The sequence below is a fragment of the Buceros rhinoceros genome, unplaced genomic scaffold (genome assembly GCF_000710305.1).
Source record: "Buceros rhinoceros silvestris isolate BGI_N320 unplaced genomic scaffold, ASM71030v1 scaffold20294, whole genome shotgun sequence".
In the NCBI taxonomy this organism is placed as follows: domain Eukaryota; kingdom Metazoa; phylum Chordata; class Aves; order Bucerotiformes; family Bucerotidae; genus Buceros; species Buceros rhinoceros.
The window spans coordinates 2,647-14,084 of record NW_010406739.1 but is presented as its reverse complement, the minus strand read 5'-3'; the positions used below and the strand labels follow the sequence as shown (position 1 = coordinate 14,084).

At 53.1% G+C, this 11,438-nt stretch overlaps 1 protein-coding gene across 1 annotated transcript in view; it reads left to right on the top strand.

The window, feature by feature from the left end:
* BAZ1B (bromodomain adjacent to zinc finger domain, 1B) overlaps positions 1 to 11,438 on the top strand; it is a gene marked incomplete at both ends in the record, with an annotated part of 33,059 nt that overhangs the window by 19,370 nt on the left and 2,251 nt on the right. The window contains 5 exons of the mRNA XM_010134244.1: positions 54 to 231; positions 882 to 1,067; positions 5,170 to 5,317; positions 6,808 to 6,955; positions 8,804 to 8,922. Coding sequence (XP_010132546.1) covers positions 54 to 231; positions 882 to 1,067; positions 5,170 to 5,317; positions 6,808 to 6,955; positions 8,804 to 8,922 — 779 coding nt within the window. The remainder of the gene's footprint in view (positions 1 to 53; positions 232 to 881; positions 1,068 to 5,169; positions 5,318 to 6,807; positions 6,956 to 8,803; positions 8,923 to 11,438) is intronic.

Below are 11,438 nucleotides of genomic sequence, written 5' to 3'. Positions count from 1 at the left end.
AAGTCAACGGGTCAGCCTCCGCGTGTGTTCAATGGCTGGTTTTGGTTTTCCAGGTATCAGGACATCACACATTCGATGCATTTGGCTCGGAAACAGAACTTGGGCCTCAAATCCTGTGATGGCAACCAAGAACTGCTGAACTACCTCCGAAGTGATTTAATTGAGGTTGCAACTCGGCTGCAGAAAGGAGGCCTGGGATACGTTGAAGTGACACCAGAATATGAAGCAAGAGTGAGTGAACAGGCAACATAGTGCTGAGCAAGACAAGCATGAGCTGATGCTTTCTGAGATGGTCTTGAGTCTTCTGTTCCCCTCAGACAAGAGGATCGGGAAAAGGAGTGTCCTTATTTTATTTCAGGCTTACACAGCTGCTGGCTTGGTTGTTTGGCGTAGGTGGGCTGTAGTGCTGGAGCCGGGTGTTCCGCGTGGCTGTGGAATTGTCCTGTTTCCTTCATCTGCTCATGGGCTTCTTTATGGAGTGTTAGCAGAAATCTTTGTAGCTGGTTTTTACCTCTGTGTTAAAGCCAGCATGTCTTGTTTTCCATTTTGGAGGGGTTTGGGTTTTTTTTAATTTTTGGGGTTTCTTTTTTTCATAAATTCAGACCATTTTAGGCTTGAGGTAATGATTGAGTCCCAGTTCCAGGACGTAAAGGATATTCTGTTCGTGGGTCTGTCAGCACAAGGAAGTTACTGTGCCATGAACTAAAGTAGGAATTTTTAGAGCTCTGGCTAGTTCAGCCTGACTCATGTCAGCATTCCTGGTGCCCTCAGTGTGTTCAGGAGGGGATAAATCTGCCTGGAACAGCATGTCGCTTGTACCCTGCCTGAAAACAGCACAGAGTAACATCCAGCTGCCCTGTGCTCCTGGCTCTCCCTGACAGGTACACTCCCTGGAGAGCTTGAAGGACTTCGGAGAGTGTGTGATTGCGCTCCAGGCTGGTGTCGTGAAGAAGTTTCTGCAGGGTTTCATGGCTCCCAAGCAGAAGAGGAGGAAACATCAGGGAGAGGACTACATTGCCAAGGCTGAGGAGATAGATGAAGACAAGAAAATGAGAGAAGAAGCTAAGGTATTGTTGACCTTAGGGCTCTGGCTTGGTTTTGTAATACCACTCTTGAAGCAGGGACAATGTATTTCTCTGGGTACTAAATCCTGAGCAGCTTCTCCCCAGTCCAAGTCTGGGGTGCAGCGGGTGTGTCGGTGGTGGGGCTGGCTATTCCCTGTTTATTTTGAAGAGTAAAGATATTGGAAAAATTAAAGTCACGGTGAGGAGTCACAGTTAATCTTCTCTCTGTGAACAGGAAATGGGTCAAGTCAGATAACCTGACTAACTAACCCAGTTCCTCACAGGAGCTGGGTGCTCTAGTAAAAGCATATTCTGGAGCATCTTTACAGATCTGAACAGGAGTGGTACCCATCAGAGAGGACTGGTGGTGGCTTCGTGCCTTTGACCCATAGAGAGGAGAGACACGCTGACTGCAGGGGAGCTGGGTTTCGGGAAAATATCGGTGTTAGGCAGGAAGAGAAACCAGTCATCGTTTGTCTGGAGACACCCCCGGAAGGTCCAGACTGTGGGTTGCACGCAGCTTGTCTGGACGTCTGGGCCTACAGGCTATATGCACCTGCAGCAGGAGAGCGGTGGTGGGGGCTAAATACATACCCCACCAGCTCGGAGTGGGGCAGAAGGGCTGAGGAGGGTTTGGAAGGGCTCTGTGGGCAGTCGAGCGGTACCAGCGTCTCATCCGAAGAGGGATTCCAGTGCTCAGGGGTAGTTTCTGTGCACTGAGTGGGACGTTAGTGCCCTGTGACAAGACTTCCCCCTTCAAAGTGCTCTGCCCCGACTGATCACTGACTCCGGCAGAAGCAGCAAGATCAGAATCGGATCAACAAGCATTTGAAATTTCCAGCTGGAAACAGAGATATGGAATACCTGACTGGTGCAGGGCTGTGGGGTTGTGTTGGAGTTTTAAAGCTCTGTCAGTGTGTGCTGAGCCCCTTTTTGCACATCGAGTCTTTGCTGTGGCATTGCCGTGATACAGGATACAGGCGCTGGAAACGTTCACGTTCCTCAGTTGTTCTGAAGTGCTTAAACTTTGCAAACTTGGAACCTCTCGGTCCTTCGAGCAGAGGGACTGGCAGGCTGCTGTACCCTCAGAGCTGTCAGCAGGACACAGAGCCGTACCAGTCAGTGATGCCTGGGACAGGCAGGGCTGGGATCTTCGCGTTCCCCAGCCACGCCGTGTCATGCCTTATCTCACATGTCTTAGAGTCACAACCATCGGGGTCACCCCTGTAGGATGTGCTTTACGGGTGACACCAGATTTACTGCAGTGTCTCAGTGGGTGGTGGGTCACCGTGGGAGCTCTGTGGTGGAGACCTGGTCACTTCCCTGCTGTTGCTAAAGCTGGGTCAGGTTTCAAACCCAAGCTTTTGTTGCCTGAAAATTTGAGCCATATTGATCATAAATGTTCTGGTTTCTCCACCTACCTTAGAGCATTGCTCTCTTAATGACAAGTTTCCAGAAGTTACTTCCAGTCTTTTCCACTGTCACCCAGTTCGTGCAGTGTGGCTGCGTGCTGAGCTGTTCAGCTCAGCCTGGCAGGTCTGTGGGCACAGATTTAACTTCGGCCAGGCTGAGGAGCGGCCATGCCCGTCTGCCTCCGGAGCGCTGGCTTTTGTGTTCCACCAGTGCCTCTGGGCCATTCGCTTCTGCAGTGCAGTGCTTTCTTCACCTGGCTCAGAGTGTTCTAGACATTCGTGGTGGTACAAGCAATACTCAACTTTTGTTGGGTTTTGGGGTTGGTTTTTTGGTTTGTTTGATTTTAGGGTTTGGGTTTGGTTTAGGGTTTTGGGGGTTTTTTTTGCCTCAATTTATCCGGAATGAGCTTTACTTTTACCAAAGCAGAAGACTTTTACAGATGACCTTGAAAGAGCAGCCCAGATGAGTTACCCAGTGAAAGAACCCTACTGCTAGTCTTCTAAAGCCAAATCTCATGCTTAGGCCAAGGATGAGGAAGCCCTTTAGAGGCAGAACTGCACTGAGTCCCTAGCAGGTATGGTACAGCACGGCTGTGCTGGGAAAACACTTCCTGTGCTCAGAGACTCTGCGAGCAGGACTGCAGTCCTGAGAGGTGGTTATGTGTCATTTTCCCAGCGAGAAACAAGTTACAGCTTAATAGGCGCCTATTTGCTGACATAATTGTCTGTACTGGGGGATCCTGCTGGCTCAGCTGCACTGCCGAGCTCACGCTGCAGAGCATGGACCCAGCTGATGGCTCTTCCTGAAAATCACTCTCGTGCCTCTGTACAAATGTTCCCATTTCCAGTGGCAGCAGCACTCTGGACTGTCCCAGAATAGGACAGGGAATATGTGACCTCTTTGCAGTGAGATGTATCAGCAGAACCACCTGAGGCAGTGGAGAGCACGGGTGGGTTGTCCCCCGCTCTGCCTGCCATCGGCAGAGGAGGGTCTGGGGTGGGCAGTCAGGCTTCACCTGCAGACAGTACCTCAAAGAGCAGCTTCACAACCAAGCAGTTGCCGTTTTGGCTGTTCAGAGGGATTTCTGTCACCTCAGGACACCAGATGAGAACCTTTCCTAGCTGGAGGTTTGTCCACCATGACCAAAGCAGGCGTTTTCTGTCCCTCTGCAGTTGAAGTGTGGCCGAGGACTTCTGTACAGGTTTACTGTGGTTATTTTGTTTTCCCTGCTGTGTTGCTGCTCTCCCCTCAGGAGGGTATTTAAGTAACTTTTCAGTCTCCTGTTTTGCCTCGTTGGCAGCCTGAACTCCCTTGATAATGCTGCAGCTAAAATGCCCCAGTCTCATGATGCTTGGGAAGCAAGGCTAAAAATCTGTTAAATTCCACAGGCTTGGGGAGAAGAATCTCAACAAGACTTGCCAACAGCTTTTGCAGATTTATCTTGGCCCAGCAGTTACCCAGTATGTTAACAGCAAAACCCATGGAACAGTCCCTTGGAAAATCAATCCCACAGTATGTGAAGCACCTCAGCAATGTTCTGCAGAGGAATCGCTCGGCCCTGTGTGATCTGCCGCAGCAGGTCTTGCAGGTTTCCGCTTGTCTTGACAGTCTCAGGCTCCAGGTTCCGCACTGGCAGTGGCAGCAAGGCTGTTGGCATTTCAGAACAGTGTGTGTGTTTTTCCAAGCATCTAATATATGCTGGGCTTCCTCAGATTCAGTCGGAGGAGAATGTGCAACTCTGCAGAAATCGAGGTTTTGTTTGGCTCCCGAACTGCTGTCAGCTGCAGAGTTCAGATTTTCCCATCTGACACTGTGTTTTCATTCTCCTGGGGTAGAAGAACAGTCACTTGAGTCCTATTATGTCCCTGTCATGTCTAGGCCGTCACCTCATTGTTGTAAAGCAAAGGATTAACGCTGGAGTGGCACACACGGAGGCTCTGAACTACTCCTCTGGCCTGGTGCATTTCCGATTCACCGCAACGTTGTATCCGAACCTCCAGAGCTGAGTTTGAGATCCCGCCTGGGGCCGTCGTGTGCTGCCTCCAGCAGCTGCCTTGCTGCAAGTCGCAGGTTTCATGTGTTCTCCCTCACTCAGCTGCCTCTGGGGTTTCACGTGAGCTTTGTCCTGTCTCAGGAAAGTGGCTGGTTTCACATTTGGGGCTCCAAGTGCTTTGCCTGTCAGATCCGATTGTCACTGGTGTCAGAGTACCCTTAACCTGCTCGGAAGGAGCAGGAGGACTGTGCTGGTGGCTTTGTGGATGGTCTGGAGTGGCTGTGCAGACCCCACTGGAGGGCAGCACAGGCTGCTCCAACCCGCTGCTCCAGGAGGGTGCCAGCTGTCTCCTAGCTTTCATCCCACGTTTTACAGGGCCAGATTTCTGCCTTTTATTTTCTCAGCCTGGTGATTATTTGGGTTAGACTTTCAGAGCAAGAATTTAGTGGAGTTCACGTAGGCGGTTTCAGCCTGGCTGTGAAATGCAAAAGGGCTCTACTGTTATGAACAAACTGTCTGATCCAGCGAGGCTGGTGATGGATAAACCACAAATAGGACTGCTGAGGCTGTGCAGGAGGAAAGAAACACAGAGCCGAGCGTTGGTTATGAAGGGCCCCAGCTAAAGGATATAAAAACATCTTCAGACTGTAGCAGGCTGTGTCTGTGTGCTTCGTTGTAAGTTGCTAGGTCTGTCTGCAGGTTGCTTCGGCCATGGAGAAGTGGAAGACGGCAATCCGCGAGGCGCAGACCTTCTCCCGTATGCACGTGCTGCTGGGGATGCTGGATGCCTGTATCAAGTGGGATATGTCGGCAGAGAATGCCCGATGCAAAGTGTGTCGCAAGAAAGGTATGCGTTCCTGCCCCCGCCTGCGTACCAGTCGGACGCTTGTCACCTCTCCGTTCCCCGCTCAGGCAACGTGCCCTCGTGGTCCGTCACTCTGCCTTTGGCTGTATTTCGCGGTTTGAATGTCAGGATTTACAGTCAGAAGCACTGATCTCACGGAAGCGTTCGACCCTGGGGCCAGTCAGCCCTTCTTACGAAACCCATCCACAGTCTTGCAGAGCTGCTGTCCCCTGGATATTTAGGGCACTTGGACACGAGTCATCTACCCCGCTGGGAACACTTGTGCCACTGTCCAGAACCTGGTTTCAGTTTTGTGGTCAGATGGTCTCTGGATCTCTGAACCTTGTCGGTTAATTCTGTCTTTTACAGCGGGGATGTGCAGGGGAGGTGGGGAAGGTTATTGCCCTTTGTAGCTGTATGGGAGAGAGCGGGGTGGGGTGAGGCCACTTTGAGACTGAAGTGGGAGTAGAACTGTTTGAGCTGTGGAAGTAGCCAGATAGGTGACAACGGGCCGTCTTCTCGGTCCACACTATAGCGTGAAGGGCTATAGAGTCCTGCAGGTAGGGGGGGTCATCAGCGGAGGATTTGTTCTGCCATAACCTCTCTGTTGGATGGAAGCCTGGAGGAAAGAGCTTGGTAGTACATTCTGCCTCATCATGTGCTTTTTTGTCTCCCTTTATTTGCTGAAACGCTAGTGGGAATGAGGGCAGACAGACCTCTGGGGGAGTGCTGGGCCACTTTTGTTCACGAAAAGGCTCTGCCACTTCTTCAAAGAAATAAGGGCCAAACTGGTGCAACTTCCTCCTCCTCTGTGGAGCCTCAGGGGTATTCCAAACCAATGCAAAACTGTCCTGTGTGCTGTTGAGAGGGGATTCTAGACAGATAGAAAGGGGCTCACCTGAGACTAAGAGACTGTAGTTTCATAGAATTGAAGAACTGGGCTGTTAGAGACATGCTGGCAAGCTCTCCCTGCTTTCTTTTTTTCCTCTTCAGTAAGTGAAATAGCTGGCTCAGGACTGTCTCCCCATTGCCCTGCATCAGTGAGAAGCACAGAGAGCTAGTCCTGCTGCATACTGATTTTCTTTGCAGGCTTGCTACCTTCAGAGGACAGAAGATGCTGTGCAGGTTGACCGTGTTGAGGATAGAACAGGAATAGCTGCGTTGTAGCTCTCCGCTAGGCTCTTGGGCATCTTCGCAGCTGAGTTCTCTTTCCCCGTGTTTGGCTTGAGGTTTAGCCTGGGTGGACCCTGCCTGGCAGGTTTCTACCTTTGCCTCAGTGAAATACTTGGAGCGCAAGGGACTCTGCATTGTTTGTTTGTAAATGCTGCTGGTTTCCACTGCAGTGGTGGAACCAAGGAGGAAGGGTCCCTGCCCTCAGAGGGTATTTTGCATCTTTCTCTTCCTTTGTCTTGACCTCCAGCGCTGCAGCAGCTTCTGCTGCTCCGGCTGAGCAAGACTGCGGCTCTGGTTACAAGGGAGTTGCCCTCTCGTAGGTGAGGACGACAAGCTGATCCTGTGTGACGAGTGTAACAAAGCATTCCACCTCTTCTGCCTGCGCCCGGCGCTCTATGAGATTCCCGACGGCGAATGGCAGTGCCCAGCGTGTCAGCCCTCTACTGCCAGGCGCAGCTCCCGGGGCAGGTGAGTGACCCCCTTCCCTGTCCGCTGCTGCCGACACACGGTTCTGGGCGGGCATTCACGAGATGAGCAGACCAGCCTGAGACAGAGCCCCTGCGGAAGGGCTGAAAGTGCCCTTGAACTTGAAAGTTCCCAAGTGAACTTGAAAGTTCACTCCATGGCACTGGAACAATGGAAGAGCAATTTTTTTCAGGCTGTAGCTTTAGTACACCTGGCTGGTACTGACCCGTGACAGCCTCAGGAACTTTAACAAATGGATGGAGCTTGGCAATGAAAACACGCACAAAACATCACCCAGATGTGCTGGGGGCTGCTGTTCCCCTTGGCTGAGCACTGGTCAGGATGCTTTTTCCTGGGAGCACAGTCGGTAGCCCTGCAGCTCTGCAGTCTGCTGGGCTTGAGTGACTGTCTTGCTCTTGTCAGATGAAAGCAGACGTTACTGCAAACTGCAGCTCAGCTCCCTCTGTATTACTAAAAATCGGGCTACAAAAATGCTCCCCTGATGTTTCCTGGACCTGATGAACCTTAACAGGGCAGGAGTCCCTGTGGGGCTGCAGAGGAAAGAGGATTCCAGGAGCAATCAAAGCTGTTCCATACAGCAGAAATTCATAGTTGCCCCCAGACAGCAAGGGGCTGAATTCTTTTTCAAATTACATACTGGAAGTTCAATGTAGATGAGATGTAGAGGTCTGTCCTCGAGGTCTGTCCTCTGCTGACTGTGGCTCTGTGCTGCTCCTCCCTGCGTGTCAGCGAGGTGAGGCTATTGAGTGGCAGCTGAAGCTGCAGCCAGGTGCAGATCCCCCTTCCAGAGCACAGCACGGTGAGCTGGATCCTGGCTTGTCACGTGCAGGTGGGGTATGGCCTCAGAACTATTGCTTACTCCCTGGCACCACTTGAGAGTTCATCAGGCTTGTTCAGAAATGCCAGGGCGTCAGGGCAGCTGTTCCAGCCCGAGATCAGGTTCCTTTGATGTGGCAGAGCCCTCTGCAAGCTGCGTGGCTCCTGGACTGGAGCCATCAGGTGGGGAACACCTGCCTCTGCCTCACCTGCCTTCTGTCTCACCGCGGAGGCAGGAGGATAATGTCAGCCTGGGAGCACTTTTGCACCCCCTCCCTCCCCCGCTGTGGGAGCTTATTCTCACTCCTTTTACTGGTCCAGATCCTCTTTCTCCAGAGGACCGAGACTCCCACAACAGCATTGCCTTTGTCCCCTTTTGGCTGGCACCCTGTTGTGTTTTGCTGCTTCTGTACTGGTTTGAATGGTTTAACAGACACCTGCAGGAAGACAGAACTGTCCCGAGCAGGGAGTCTCTGTGGCTCCTGACATCAGCCCAGGAGAAGCCTGACCCTGCTCACTGGTAAATACAAGCTTAGCTGCAAATAATGGTGACCGAGGTCTGGTTCCTGTGGCGCACGTGCAGGTGGCATGACAGTGGAAGGAGATAATGGGAAAATATTCCAGCAGAAACAAAAGAACCCCCTCCCTTGGAAACTGCTTAGGCCAGGCCTGCAGAGCTGGGCAGCGCAGCAGCACGTCCTCTCGGGGAGCATCATTGCACAGCGATCAGCCTTAAAATCCGTTACCGTGGTCAAGGTGCCCAGGGCAGCAGAAAATATACAGGTTCAGCTGTTGGGGGTTTCAGCCCAGATGTTCAAAGAATAGCCTGGGAAGTGCCCTTTTGGCTGTAGCTACAACGCGATGCTCTCTGAAACACACCGGGCGGCTGCAGTCCGGAGCGGGGGGAGTGTGGTACCTTGGGGCGGTCAGCAAGTCTCTGCCAGGGAACAGAGGGCCCAGGGCTCCAAAGCCCAGGCTCTGGTACCACAAACATGTTTACCTGCCTCGCCCTAGGAGCTACGCAGAGGATTCTGCTGAAGATGAAGGTGAAGAAGGTGAGGAAGCTTCTGATGAACCAGATGCTGAGGAGGAAGAGGAGGAGGAGGAAGATTATGAAGTTGCTGGACTGAAATGTAAGGCTTTGACCATGTGGGAAAGTAACCGAAAATATTAAGACTTTGCCTTCATTGTTCAAAGTGTCGACCCTGTTTGGGGGTCATGCAGAGCGGGTTCTTACTGGGGAGCAGTGGGAGATGTCCCAGGGGAAGGCTGTGGTTGTGCTGTACGTCACCTGGGGAGCTGGGGTGAGCTCTCACTCCTCTGTGACAAGGTCAGTGCTAGCACAGGTTGGAGCTGCAGTGAGCTCGTGCTCACTGCCCTGGGAACGGTGCTGTGGGGCAGAGTGGGGCCACAGCAGCACCGGTTACTGGTACAGGCAGTCTCTGCATCCACAGGGTCTGTTGGTAAACTGGGTGCTGTTAACAGATGCCTGTGGAGCTTTAACCACAACCCCCTCTCCTTGCTTTTTCCCTTCCCACCAGCTCTGAAGTGCAGGATTTCTAGTGGTTTGACAACGAAGCATTTTCAGATAGGACTGTCCCTTCCTCTGCCCCCTCCTGCGGGGAGGCAGAGCACAGAGGTGTGAGGTGGCCTGGACCGCCAGCGTCCTTTGGCTGCATACAGAGACCACTTGGGGAACACAATTGGATCATTCCTGGTGGCGGGGAGGGATAAAAGAGCGTTTTCTTGACTCCTCAGTGACTGCTGCTCCACTTCACCACTGTTCAGCGTGTGCATCCGCCTTGTCTGCGGGGAGTTGGGCTCAGTCTCGTTTGGGTTTGGCTGCATACAGAGACCACTTGGGGAACGCAATTGGATCGTTCCTGGCAGCGGGGAGGGATAAAAGTGTTTTCTCGACTCCTCAGTGACTGCTGCACCACTTCACTGCTGTTCAGCGTGTGCATCCGCCTTGTCTGCTGGGAGTTGGGCTCAGTCTCGTTTGGGCAACTCAGTGCACTGAAAAGATCTGTCGTGGAGTAGCGCTTTGATCGTGTCAAAATGCCCTGGACTGACATCAGATTAACTTCACATTGTCATAACTGGGGCAGATGGTGGAATCCACCTGGGAGACTGGGACCCACAGGATTATCCCATGTTCTCTTGAGGGTTTCCACCCAGCCTTGACTCCCTTGCTTTACTCTGGTGTCAGCACGGCTGCGTGCGCCGCTTGTTGTTCTGCAGCGTATCCATGTCCACACTTGGAGTGTGTTCAGCCTGTGTTGCGTGGCCAAGTCAGGAGCCGAGCCAAGGTTTCCAAACAATAGCAAAAGAGAGTTACAGTCACTAAAAATAAAGCGCTAAATGCAACCCCTGGTTTTAGAGAGCATTAACATGGAAAGGTCACTGTGGAAAACTTTTGTTTTAATAGAGAAGTCCCATTAATCCTCGTGGCGTTTATCCTGAGGGATATAACCTAGAATGTTGGATTGTCAGACATTTAACACGTGCCGCACGCTTGACACACAAGCAGAGTGACAGCAGGCAGGCGTCCCGCTGCCCTGACACACGCTCCTCGTGCGGGGGGCCCGGCCAGATGATTTATTGGACAGGGCTGCAGTAGAGGCCACAGATGAAGTGCTACAACGCGCTGGACACAGCTTGCTCAGGCGCTTGTGACCAGGTGGAAGGAGCTTGGCCGGGGAAAAAAGACCAACACATTCTCCTGATACAGAGGGGTCATGGGAGAAACTTAAGCCAAGGGAGTGCGTCAGCACACTTGCATTTCCATCAGCGGGGAGCTCCGACAGGCAGACTGACAAACGGGCAAGTGCCTTTCTACAGAATGTAATGCAGCAGCCCCGCTTGGGGGGAATAAAATCCCATTGTTGCCCACTCGCAGCACGTGGAGCAGCTCCCGGCTGCGGTAACTCGACTCTCCCCCTGCACACAGTTCACTTCTCCGGGGGCTTAGCAACTGCTCTACCCACTGTGTGGGCTGCTTGGACAAGCCCCCATCCCCCCCATCCCCAAAGCGGTGAGGAGCAGGGGGGCAGCAGGGCGGCGGGGACACTGCCCGTTCCTGCTGCCGGCGCTTTCAGGAGGGATGCTGCCATTCTGTTTGAGACGACGACTGCCTGTCCTTGCATTACTTCCCCTGCCCTCCCTCCAGTCTCGATACGTCAGGGTCTCAGCCCCTGGTTCTGCAGGCAGAGGGGCTGCTGTTGGAGCCCCGACAAGCCTCGCCTGCGGCTGAGGAGTTGGAGGCTCCCGGGTCTCCCTGGAGCGCTGTTGACTGGTGTGTGTGACCACCCTCTAGCAGAAGGCTGTTGCCAGACAGCAGTGGCCTCTCTGGACAGGAGGCGATCCTTGCGTCTCTCGTGCAGAGAGGGTACCAAGGCAAGAAGCTGCAGAGGGGCTGCTGTTGGAGCCCCGACAAGCCTCGCCTGCGGCTGAGGAGTTGGAGGCTCCCGGGTCTCCCTGGAGCGCTGTTGACTGGTGTGTGTGACCACCCTCTAGCAGAAGGCTGTTGCCAGACAGCAGTGGCCTCTCTGGACAGGAGGCGATCCTTGCGTCTCTCGTGCAGAGAGGGTACCAAGGCAAGAAGCTGGGCTGTGGCAGTCCCCCGTGGGTACACTGGCTGGCTTCCGCC